General features: G+C 32.5%; 1 protein-coding gene across 1 annotated transcript; it reads left to right on the top strand.

Moving 5' to 3' along the window:
- The first annotated feature begins 3,464 nt into the window (after nt 1-3,464).
- On the top strand, nt 3,465-11,624 carry LOC126712168 (probable E3 ubiquitin-protein ligase ARI2). The gene is made up of 7 exons (XM_050411380.1): nt 3,465-3,885; nt 4,639-4,671; nt 4,785-5,061; nt 6,455-6,935; nt 10,239-10,787; nt 10,884-11,038; nt 11,139-11,624. Exons 1-6 carry the CDS (start codon nt 3,754-3,756, stop codon nt 11,008-11,010), a joined length of 1,599 nt encoding a protein of 532 aa, XP_050267337.1. The 5' UTR covers nt 3,465-3,753; the 3' UTR covers nt 11,011-11,038; nt 11,139-11,624.
- Nucleotides 11,625-13,077: the final 1,453 nt, after the last annotated feature.

Raw genomic sequence — 13,077 nt, 5'->3', positions numbered from 1 at the left:
GTCTGTTATCCCATCTTCAGTGGTGACATAATTCCGATGTCCGGTTGTAACAAGATCGCGTCCTGATCGTCCTCGGACGCATACTGCCGAGAAATGTGGTGTCCTCGGACGAATACGGAACTCTACTTTCGCGATATTGACTACCACCCCCCCTCGGTAATTGCCTTATGACCTGACTTGGCCTCCTCGGACGGATATGCATCCTCGGATGGGCCACAGGCCCAACGATCTTGACCTTAATGGGCCTGTTGATTGACTGGCCCCCACAAAAGTTATAAGGAGAAAATGTAATATAATTTTTTTTTTCAAAATATAAATTCAATAAAAAATTATTTAGTAATGTCACATGTTCTAACAAGTGACAACCTTGATGATATACCAACAACATCTTGTTAGATTTATAACAAAATGACATCTCTCTATTTTAATTTGATCATAAAAGTGTATTTTAGGGACACTTAGGGGTGAGCTTAATAAATTTAAAGTGTAGAGACCCCAAGTTTCATCCACCATAAGACCACACTATCAATCCACGAGATTATATATATATTGAACTATTTATCTTATGATTGTCAAGAGTCAAGAGTCTTATAACTTAATGGCATAAAAATTCTATCAAATATCTCATTGCTCGTTGTTGTAATTATTGAATTATAAAAAATAAATAAAAAATCTTACAATTAGAAAAAATAAATACATAATAGTACTTTCAATTTAATTTTTTATATCACTTACTAAAATTTAAATAAACCATGATGTCATATCAACTCAAACTATTAAATTTAAAAAAAAAAATAAAAAAACAATACTGAAATGCTATTATCAAGAGTGGATGATATGTGTTAAAACTCAAAAAAAAAAAAAAAAAGAAGAAGTAAAATTCATCCTAAGTTTTCGTGTTTAATGAAAAATTAAATGGAAAGAATGCTAGTGTTTGTTTAGATATTTTGTTTTTTGAAATTTTATTTATTTATTGCTGAAAGCATAATTAATTAATTAATTATAATTAAGAAAATGGTAAGACTAAAAAAAATGGCAAAGTATGCTTAAACGTTAAATAAAAAATAAAATCTAAACTCACACTAAACGATATTATTTGAAGCCTAAAATAGTAAAATGCAAGACACGACATCGGACCCGACACATAAACCAGTGCTTTTGAGCCACGTGTTGGTTTCTTTAAATTGTGCTGTTCATTTAGCAACCAAAAAAAAAAAAAAAACAGTCAGAATCCAATATCGTACCAGTTCTGTCGTTTAACATAATACGACAAAGACTATTTGACTTTCAAATAAACCACTGAACCAGTATACTATTGTGTCCAGTGTCCACGTGACAAGTCGACAACACAGTAGCAATACTCAAATTCATCCTCACCCACCCGCCACTTTACTTTCTCTCTCCTCCTGAATTCCACACTTGAACTCTACTCACCCCTCCTTAAATAAAAAATAAATAAAAAGAAGAAGTGAAATTCCAAATAAAACCCTTCGAAAGTCAAAAGTGACTAATTAAACTTTGAATAATTTTAAATCCAAAAACTTTATAATTCATGACAGTCTAAATTATCAATATTTAATTGATCGAAAAAAATATTGTTTTCATTCTTTCTTATTTTTGTTTTAAAAATTATCTCTCTACCAATATTGTTTTATCTATTGACAACTGAGTTGAAAATTTTTCTCCCAATAAAATAAATTGATTAGTTAGTGATTTTAACATATAAAAATGTAGTGAATCGTCACATTTTATTAAGTATAAAGTTTAAGGTTTTAACATAACCATTGGTAGGAGTTTTGAAGGTCAATGACATTACCTCTTCGTTTTTGCGGGCAGAATTAGAATTCAAATCCAGTTAATCTCTCACATTATTATAACTATTTGATTATGAGATTAAATTCTATAATTTTTTTTAGAGAGTTTCAACTTATGACGTTTACTTCTGATGATAGCTTTTTATCATTAGAACAAAATATCAATCGGTTTTTTGTGTAGCCGGGGATTGGACCCCATATCTTTTATTCAACCATTAGAAACTTTATCAGTTGAATTAACTGAAAAAAAATAAAAAAAATTTAAATTCTATAAGGATGTGGTGTAAAATTCAAGTTTTACACCCTCAAACCCCAATATGACACATCATCATATCTATATATCTATATATATAATAATAGGTAAAGCTGAGAGAAATTCAAATTAGAATTCCAAATTAGAGTTCCAATTTTGCGCCATATGTCTTAAATTTTTATTCTTCAAGAGTTTTATTTCTTAATTTTATAATCAAATGTGGGATTACATTATAAATATTCATTTAAGTGAGTTATTAAGTACAAAAACTAAAGAGTCTATAATAAATGAATCGTAAAAAAAAAAAAAAAAAAAAGTGTTTTACAATAATTTAAAAAAATACATGGACAATTTACATTTTATACCTAGTAATATCCTTACAATTTTTTTTTAAAGAGTTGACAAAATATAAAAATGAATATTAATAATATTTAAATTATATATATAGGAATTATATTATGTATTTTATTGTATATTTTTAAGTGTATCTATGCATTTACACAGAGTTACAAGCTAGTTACATATTAAAGAATAGACACAACCATACTCAATCAATATAATACCAATTTGAAAATCCAAGTCAACTATGAGTTTATTGAGGTGTTATTATTTATGGTAGAATGTATTGAGTTTTATGTAAAAAACTAATGTGACAATTTTTATTGGATGATATAAAATATAAGTTTTACACCCCATTCTTACCAAAAAAATAAAAAATATTCCATACCTATCTACAAGTGACAGGTCTGTACAAACAACCTTAGATAAGGCCTAAAAGTATAACTTTAAATTTTTAATAACTAATATCATTGGCTAAACTTTAGGGATTGTCAATGTATATCTCTATTTCTCATAAAAAGTTTTTAAAAATATTTTTTTAAATCAATACCTTAAGACCATTTATTAAGTTTTTCCAAAAAAACAATTTTTGATCCCAAGGTTTATTATTAACTTTGTTTTGAGTTTTTTTTTTTTTTTTTTTTTTTTTTTTTTTTTTTTTGAGATAGTTTCATCGATCTTTCTAAAAATATATACTTTTAAAACCAATGCATTAAGACTATCCATTAAGTTTTTCCAAAAAAAAAAATTGATCCTAAGATTTATTATTAAATTTGTTTTGAGTTTTTCTTTTGAGATAGTTTCAACGAAACTAAGATTAATAATATCTAGACCTGAAGATGGTTTTTAATCATCAAATTAAGACACTAATCAATTTTTGATATAAACAAAGATTGAACTCCAAATCCTAAAAACTTTACCAGTTGATTTTGGTCTTAAGTTTAGGAAACTTCCGCACTAAGAAAAAAAAGTTTAAGAAGAATTTATTTATTTTTTTATTTGGACTAATATATATATATATATATATATATATATACACAATACAATACAATAGAGTGGTACTCTCTCAGCGAAAAAGAAAAAAGAAAAAAAGAGTGGTACTCGGACTTATCGCCGTTAATCCAGAGTTTCTGTTTAACCCTCCATCGCATAAGCGTATAAGACCACTTTAACTAAGACTGTACTCTCTCTCTCTCTCTGTCTCTCACAACCTCGGAAACCCAAAAAAAAAAAAAAAAAAACCGACTTTTGGGTTTTTACTTTCCCAGATATATATAGTATTTTTTAGTATATATCTGAAATCATCGTTGATCAAACTGTGTCTGTAATTCTGAGTGGTAATTTGCAATGGGGGACTATTATAGTAGCGACGAGGAACGCTATTATTACGACGACGATGATGATCGAGACGCTTCCGATGGATTACCAGACCTTGAAACTGAGGTCTTACTGTCTTCTACTAAGTCTCCGTCCAGTGAGGTAAAACTAAAGCTAAAGTGTAGCTTTGATTTTTGCGTCTCGGTTTTCACTAACAAAAGTTTTATTTTTCTTTACTACCGCTTTGGATGGCCGCGGAACTATAACGAGGTTTATGGCACAAATAATGAGAACCCAGAAAAAAAAAATCCTTTTTTTTTGGGGGGTGGACAAAACAATTATGAGAAATTTAAAGAAAAAAAAAAGTTTTTTTTTTTTTTTTTTTTTTTTTTTTTTTGTGATTTCTAGAATTTTTGTTTGGGACAACTGTGTGATGTTGTGTTGTGGACTGATATAATTTGATGGTTTTGAATAGTTTTGCTTTGTTTATGTTTTGATAAATATTTAGCTGTAATTCTCTTGTGAAGTTTCAGAAATTTTCGGTTTTTGTTTGAGTGAACAGTGAAAACAGTGTCAGTAATGTGCTTTGCTACTTGTTGGTGAGTTTTCATCAACAATTTCTCTGTTAAAATCTAGCTCCATACTTGTTTTGATTTGTTTACGTTTTGATAAATATATGGTTGTTGTAATGCTGTTTGAGATTTTGAAGTCCAGAATTTTTTTGTTTTTATTGAAGTGAACAGTGAAACTGCCAGTAATCTGCTTTGATAATTCTTTGTGGTAAATTATTGTGAAGTCTTTAGGGAATTTTTCATCGACAATTTTTATGTTAAAATCTAGCTCAAGTCGTTATGCTTTGAGATTCAAAGGGCATATTTTCCGCAAAAATTTATGGTTTTTAACCCGTGTTTGCAGGTAATCACAAAAGAATCTCTCTTGATTGCGCAGGTATAGTTACTGTGATTGTAATAGTAACAGTTTGTTACATTCTTTTTGTTATTTTAAGTATTTGATTATGAATGATGCGCTTTAATGGAAATTGGTGGTATTGAACGGTGTAGAGAGGGGACTTGCGCAGGATAATGGATGTCCTTTCACTGAAGGAACACCATGCACGGACACTACTCATTCATTATCGTTGGGATGTTGACAAGGTGATTGCGGTGTTTGTAGAGAAGGGGAAAGATAAATTGTATGCGGCAGCAGGTGTGACAGTTTTGGAACACAACAATCTATCATCTGAGCTTTCATCAACAGTTATGTGCCTTATTTGCATGGAGGAAGTATCTGCAAGTGATGTGACAACCATGGATTGTGGTCACCACTTTTGCAACGCTTGTAAGTACCATTTGGGTAAATTTGTTCATGTTCTAAATTTGACTACACAAATATTAAATTCCTCTTTTCTTGGGGTTGGCCAAAATACTTTAAAATAATCTGTATCCCACTTGAATGCATAAACACAGGTAAAGAAGTTTATTTAGTTAATCATTCTGATCTTTTTGAAATTAAAGATTAATTGAACCTTTTTCCCCCGCGTCTAAATTGGTCCAAAATAGAACCAAATTGGTTTAAGATGGTCCACTTAACACTTTGAAATGTGATTTCATGATCCACTTTTACATTCATTCAGTTTTTTCTGCTTAAGTAAAGATTCGTTGTTACCAACTTTTGTGATTATGCAAACAAGAACAACAAACTCAGTGGCATTCTTAGAAAACAGATGGTGTGTCTTGTAACTCTTGTTGACTATGATAAGAATACTTCATTTTATTTGCATTATCTTTCATGCCCTGACATTTCATCTGAAATTTGAAAAAAAGAAAAGTATGATTGATGGATTTAGCATGGATAAGCAAACTGATTTTTCTTGTTTGTCTGAACTATTATTTCTCCACTTGCCATGTGAAAGAAAAAGAAAGGGACTTACAAAACTGTTGGATGCCTAAATAAGGTTCTTACAGTTATCTGTTTGGATACTATTGTTTTATTTTATTACTTGGTAATAACCATGATGCCACCAGTGGACCTAACATTGACAGTTGGATCAGTGGTTGGATTAAAATTGTGAAAGACGAGGTGGATTTTCTTGATCACAAACGAGGGGCTAGCATGTTTCCTAATAAATTTTTGACTTACCTAAATATTTAGATACACTTCATTATTATTTTTCTTTATTGGCCAGTCATTTGTAATAATAATAAAACAAAGACTATTGAAGGATTTAGCGGCTATTAGCAGAATATGTTTTCTCATCTAACTGCCTCAGTACTTCTTCCTTTTGTTTTTTGTGACAAAACACACCTAAAGCATGATAAAATCACACTACAGAAAAATAAATTAAAAAAGAAGTTAAGAACCTACTTGCACTGCTATTGTCAATGATTTTGTTAAAAAAATGTTGGAGCTATAAATGAGATCCTTTCTTGGGGTATGTTTCTTTTATTTTCTTAATAGGTGGTGACCATGATGGCACCATGGACTTGACATTGATGGTTTGCATAAGTATGGAGTAAAAGGAAGAGGAACATGGTGAACAATTTAGTAATTTTTGTTGACTTTTCTAATGGGTGGTTAATTTGAGTCTTGCATCCATGGTTGGAATCTTTGTTGTTATAAAAGATGTTCCCTCTTGTTATATTGTTTAGATATATAGCAATAGTGTGTCTTTTAATGTAACTCTGCTCCAATTGTTGGAAATATTGTGACAGTTCAGTTCCATTGTGCCTAGGTTGGACAGAGCATTTTATTGTGAAGATAAATGAGGGTCTGAGTAGGCGTATTAGGTGCATGGCACACCAGTGCTATGCTATTTGTGATGAAGCGAAAATCAGAAGTCTAGTTAGTGCAAGGGATCCTTACATGTCAGAGAAATTTGATCGTTTTCTGTTGGAATCATATATTGAAGATAATAAACAGGTTAAGTGGTGCCCAAGTGTTCCCCACTGTGGAAATGCCATACGTATTAAGTATGATGAGTTATGTGAGGTTGAATGTACCTGTGGTCTACAATTTTGTTTTAGTTGCTTATCTGAAGCACACTCACCTTGCTCATGTCTAATGTGGGAACTCTGGACCAAGAAATGCCACGATGAATCAGAGACAGTTAATTGGATGACAGTCCACACAAAGCCATGCCCCAAATGTCACAAGCTAGTTGAGAAGAGTGGAGGATGCAACTTAGTATGCTGTATTTGTGGGCAAGCATTTTGGTGAGGTTTCTTCTCTGCATGTCTTTATATTAGCTGTTTTTAGGCTTTATTCTTGGATTTTCTTTTTGGCAGGTGGAAAGCATAACTTACATCTATTTGGATGTAGATTTCACTGGATAGTTGTTTATTTAATACATATCTTCGGTCAATAATTAGTTTTTGACCTTTTCGTGGTTATTCAGTTGTACTTCTGCTTGTCCTGTTTATTTAGCTTGATGTTTCCTGAGGGCTGGTTGGAATATATGTTATTTTGTTGACTGGCCGGTAAGCTATTACATTCATCATTCAAGATTTTCCTCTTTTGGTGAATACATTTATTTATTTATTTAATGGTTAGTGACACACGTAAACATTGGATCTTGAATCCAAGACCTCACCCTCCACCTAACCTTTATAAGGGGAGGAGGTGCTAGTTGAGCTATATCTCTCATTGGCTTGTTTTGGTCCCAGTTTGCAATTTATGTCATGTGACTGTATCGGAAGAATCTATTGTCTAGAAACACCAGCTTTTGCTGTGATTTGATCATTTCTAAGCTGACGGAGCTGTTGGGAATGGATCCATAGTATTTTAAAATCTGTATGCATTGAAGCCCATTTGGAGTTTGATTTTAAGACAATCAAAAAGCATACAGGGCAAATCCTTGTTTATGATAGGTTAGAAAATGCTATGGTGAGTTGCACTTAACTATGTCACTGACTGATTAGGCCACATGTCTCCAGCTGGGATCATCAACTGCACATGCTGTAGCCCATGTATGTGCCTAAATCAATCAGCACATGATGCCAATAATCCCAAGCAGGTCTCATGGTTAATGTAAAGTTATTTGCATGTTGAATGCTGTAAGTGCCTTTGTGGTTACTTTGTCGATAATACACAGAGTTATTAAGTTGAAGGGGATTTAAGATGTTGTAAACTAGATATTGCGCTATGTTGTTTAAACAGATTGTGGTCTCATATATTTCCTGGAAGGATATTCATATATTTGTGTTTGTTCTTTATTCAACTCAAAATGTCATAATTGATTTTAATGGGGAAAAGATTTACAATTATCACAATGTTGATAACTAGAACCAAGAAGAGTTAGTGTGGTTTTAAGGTGCTTAACAGGGTGGAGGAGAGTGGATGTCTATGACTATGAATAGAAACGGTAGGAAGAGATTTTACATATTATGCTTTAATCAAACTTTTACGTAGCTTTTGATAAAGATAGAACAGCAATATGAATTCTCTATACTTGACCCTTAGTAGTTATAACATTGAGTCCTAAGAGAATGACAATATAACTCAAGTTTGTGTGAAACATGAGTCTTGGATGTCATTTAAAGCTAAAATTGTTTTCAAAGACAATGTGCTAATTGTGTACAATAGGTCATCTATTTTCTGGTGAACTCTATTTTCCTGTTAGAACTTAGGGGTGTTCTTTTTAAATTTTTTAAATTATTTTATAAGTAATTTTATTCAGTCTTTTCTTCATAAATGGATTGTCAAATATGAGAGCGAATGATATTTGATCATGTCTACTACCAAAGTAAGATCTTCTAGAGTTCTTAGGGTAACTCCACCACAAATTTCTTATTATATATGTTCATTATGATATGAGTGGATTGGATTTTGCCATGTCTTCATTTAAATAAATATCAAAATAGTACTAGTCAATAGTTGTTTAAATGTAGATTGATATGTGTAATCCGATTCACTCATATCACAATGGATGGATATGATTTTAGGAATTATATGGTTGAGTTACCCTAAGAACTCTAATGGATCCTAAATCTCTACAACCTAGGTGGTACTTGTAAAAACTTGTAGCCTATTTCAAGCTAGTAGTTTTTTTTTTGGCTTCAACTTATTGTGCAAAAATCTGGTGCAATCTCAGGAATCTTGGATTAATGGTAATATTCTGGGGCAGACACATTGCATGTTTTCTTACTTATGTGGATGACCAACTTCTTCACTTAGGGGCTCTTTTGGATGTGTCCTTTAATTGATTTCATTTAATTATGCTACAATGGCTTCATTTAATGTTAATCCATTTTTCCTGTAGCTTATCTGGAATTACATTTTTCTGTGTTTAGATTTCATCAGTTATAGGATCTTGAGAGATGAAATGTTCTAAAAACATATCATATTTTCGTTATCACTGCAAATTATTCTGGGTTTTTCATTTTTGTCTGCCTTGTATTTACTACTCCCTAGGGGGTGAATTGCACCTGCAATATAATAACAAAAACAAATGGACCAACTTCATTTCCATTGGACTTGTAAATAATTTTTATTCATACTTGAAGTTCAATTGGCCTTGCTCTAAAATCTTTATCGTTTTCTTCCCCTTTCTTTTGGGCTTAATAAATGCCATGAAGATGAATTTGGCAGATTAGACATATGTTGCCAAACTGTCTAGTGTATGGGGATAATTAATTAATGCTAATACCTTCCATGTCCTTTGGGCTGCAGTTGGGGCTGTCCACAGTTTGGATTGGGTTTGGGTTCAACCTGTCACCCGACCCGATCAAGTAGGGTGACTGAGTCTCTGACCCACCGTTGACCAAATGGTCGGGTGAAACTAGATCTTTTGGGTCTTAGGTTGGGCGGGTCGAAATTGTTGGTTTTGCAACAACAACTTTCAAGTTGTGAGAGAGAGAGAGAGAGATGAATCAAACAAAAATCATACCTTGCGAGTTGTGGAAGATTTGAACTCATCTAGTTTGCTTTCAAGAACTCAAAGCTATTATGATCAGAGGGGGCTTCAAGAGAGTGGGGTTTGAGCAAGACTTGACCCATGATGGTGAGTGCAACAACGACTGTGAGTCAGCGCCAGAGGCGACAACGGTAGTAGGACGAACTTGGTGACAGTAATAGTAGGACGGAGGCTAGGGTTAGGGATTTGTGAGAGGGAGAGAGAGAGAGAGAGAGACCCAAAGAACTAATGTAATTTTTTTTTTATAGATTATGTCCGGTTGGGTTGGTCTCGACAGGTCAGAAATCATGGGACCCAAACTCAAACTGAAAACATTTATAAATTTATTATTATTATTATTATACTTAAAGACCCACTACTCAACTGCCTGGACATTTGGAGCTGCCTGCAGGTAGTCGGGTCAATCACGTGGGTTGGGTTTGGTGGGTGTATGGACAGCCCTAGCTGCAGTTCTGATTTCCCATTGGTGCCTTCTCTCTCTCTCTCTCTCTCTCAATAATAACCTGACAACTTGGCAATTGTGAAAACTATTGTGCCTGTTGCATTACTCATGAAATATATGTAATTACATTAATTAATAGTAGGTTTTTTCTTTGCTATGTAGTTGGCTTTGTGGTGGCCCAACTGGTAGGGAACACACGTGGACAAGCATCAGCGGTCACAGTTGTGGGCAATACAAAGAAGACCAGGAGAAGAAAACTGAGCGTGCAAAGAGGGACCTACTCCGATACATTCACTTCCACAACTTATTCAAAGCTCATACAGATTCTTTTCAGCGTGAAGCTGAGTTGAAGGAAACCATACAAGAAAAGATATCAATTCTGGAAGACAACCAATCAACATTTAAAGATTTCAGTTGGGTAACAAATGGACTCTGCAGACTTTTCAGGTCTAGGCGGGTTCTTTCGTATTCATACCCATTTGCATATTACATGTTTGGTGATGACTTGTTCAAACATGAAATGACAAAAAAAGAAAAAGAAATAAAACAGAACTTGTTCGAGGAACAGCAGCAGCAGCTTCATGCAAATGTTGAGAAGCTTTCATTGTTCATAGGCGAGCCTTTTGATAAATATCCAGAGAATAAAGTTGAGGAGCTAAGAATGAAGGTCATTAATCTTTCTGTAATGATTGATGGAATCTGCAGAAAATTGTAAGTTTACTTTAGACCTTGAATTCTTCTGTTGGATGATCCTAAAAACTGTAAGTTTGTTCATATAACTCTTTTGTTTGTATTATCTATTTGCAGGTATGAATGCATTGAGAATGATTTGCTGGGTTCCATCCAGCATGCTCATCACAGTATTGCTCCTTACATGTCAATGGGCGTGGAGAAAGCATCAGAACTTTCTATTTGTTGGGAAAATGAGGCCTGATTGCAATGGATGTCAATTCTCTCTCATGGTAACAATTTTTATTTATTTATAATATATATCACAACCTATGTAATAATCTCTTCTATGTTATAATTTATTCTTTATTAACTTTTTTCTTTCAATTATAGTTTTAATGGAGGAGGATTGGAAGATATAAATAAGACGAAAATGCTTTTCCAAAGCTATTGACATATACATATGTAGGAAGAAGAATGGTATCTCATTAATAACCTTCATCTGGCTTTGATAGTTCAAATTCAGACGCTCTTCTGAGAAGCACGCTAGAAAATTAACTCTTGGTAACTTTCTCATTGATCTCAGCTTGCCTGTGCTCATGTTACTGATAGGAGGTAATTTCTTATGGGGCCTATATATCTGCATCTGTAACTTTTAACTGATCCATTTTTATTACTTTGGATGACCTGTTTCCATGAGAATCAGCGTTCTTATCGCTCTTTTTGAGTTATAATTTTTAACCTCGTTGTCTATCTTTTACAGTTTTTTTAATTATCTTTCTCAATGTACATATTCTATAAAGTGGCTCATAAGCGGGAAGATGTGTATACTTCTTGTTCAAAAATTTATAAATAGGGCTACACGTCATATCTTATATATATAGGGCTACACATCATATTTATGAAGAACTTTACGTCTTGGCAATATATTGTGCTGGTATATAATGTTTGTATTGCTTTTAGACCTGGTTTTGGCTAATTTGGTCTGGACCGAATTTTGTTGACCGGATATTTTTTTTTCTTTTTTGGATAAGTGAGTTTTGGCCCCAAGGAAGATAGAAAGGGTGTCTGCGAGATTCAAATTAGTGATGACTGATGAGGTTTGGCTGCAACTAACATGTCCTTTGGATTTGGTTGGCTGTGTTAACAATAAATCTAGTAAGAAGTGAATTTTTTTCACAACTGATAATGTGGTATGTCATGATTGGTTCATAATAAAAGTAGTGTCATGATGGATCATTGTGAAAATGATGTTATTCTGATCACAATTAACGCCTTAGCAAATTTTGAAAATTGTGTCCATGGCATCATTTGCCAGGTTAATTTGGCAAATAACTCAAAATTCATAAAACAGCAACTGTCCTGGGTTAATTTCCCTTCTCTATGACCCTTTGACCCTCATTTGCAGCATAAGCCAGTCCAGGGGAAATTTGCTTTTTGAACATTTTCAATTTGCTTTATGGGGGAATGAGAGTGAGAATGGTTAATGTATTTTTTTTGTTCTCTTTTTAATGAATGAGCAATTTTATTTCTAGAAAGACAGATCTGCAATCAGTTAATGCACAACAGTACAACACCAAAAATAACCAACTATCCAAATAGTTAAAAGAGCTCTAAATCTATTAGCTAAAATCAAAGTCATTTACTGCTCTTTTCATTATTATTTAAGTACAGAACAAGGACTGCCCTGAAAACAACATATCTCCCTCTTTTGAAAAGTTGAGCTTTTCAGTGATAATGTTTTCTAGGATATGGGTCTTTTAAAAAAAAAAAAAATCTCTATAATATTATCTTTTTTTTTTTTTTTGTTTGGTATCAATTTTAAATGAGTTTAAAGGACAAATTACTCAGCTGTTGTTTGGCCTAAATTTAATTTGCTTATATGTGGTTTGAAATTTGACACCTTACTCACATGAAGTTAGTTCAGTTAGATTTTTATAACCCACCTCTATTAAAAACAGAACAAAATATGTAATTTTGCTTCACTTTTATGTCTCTCTCCTTAAGATACAAAAAACATAAAAATATAAGATAAAAAACTGTCCATTAGGATACTTGCATCATGGAATTTCAAACTACAAGTATGCAACTTAAATTTTGGTCAAATTGTGTGTAAAGTGTCAAATTTTAAATTACAAGTAAACAACTTAAATTTCAACCAAACTATAGGTGGGTATGTTGTAGTTTGCCCTTAAAAATAATCTCTTAACTTTTCTTATTTATCTTGTTATGAAATAGAGATGTTTTTTTAAAAATTTAGTAAAAAATAATTTTTAAAAATAATTCATATTTTTTATGTTGACAAGTATTCTTTTTACTGCCCTTTATAAGT

This window comes from Quercus robur, chromosome 2, assembly GCF_932294415.1.
Source record: "Quercus robur chromosome 2, dhQueRobu3.1, whole genome shotgun sequence".
Taxonomy (NCBI): domain Eukaryota; kingdom Viridiplantae; phylum Streptophyta; class Magnoliopsida; order Fagales; family Fagaceae; genus Quercus; species Quercus robur.
The sequence above is the reverse complement of the archived record's forward strand: the minus strand, read 5'-3'. Positions and strand labels throughout refer to the sequence as shown.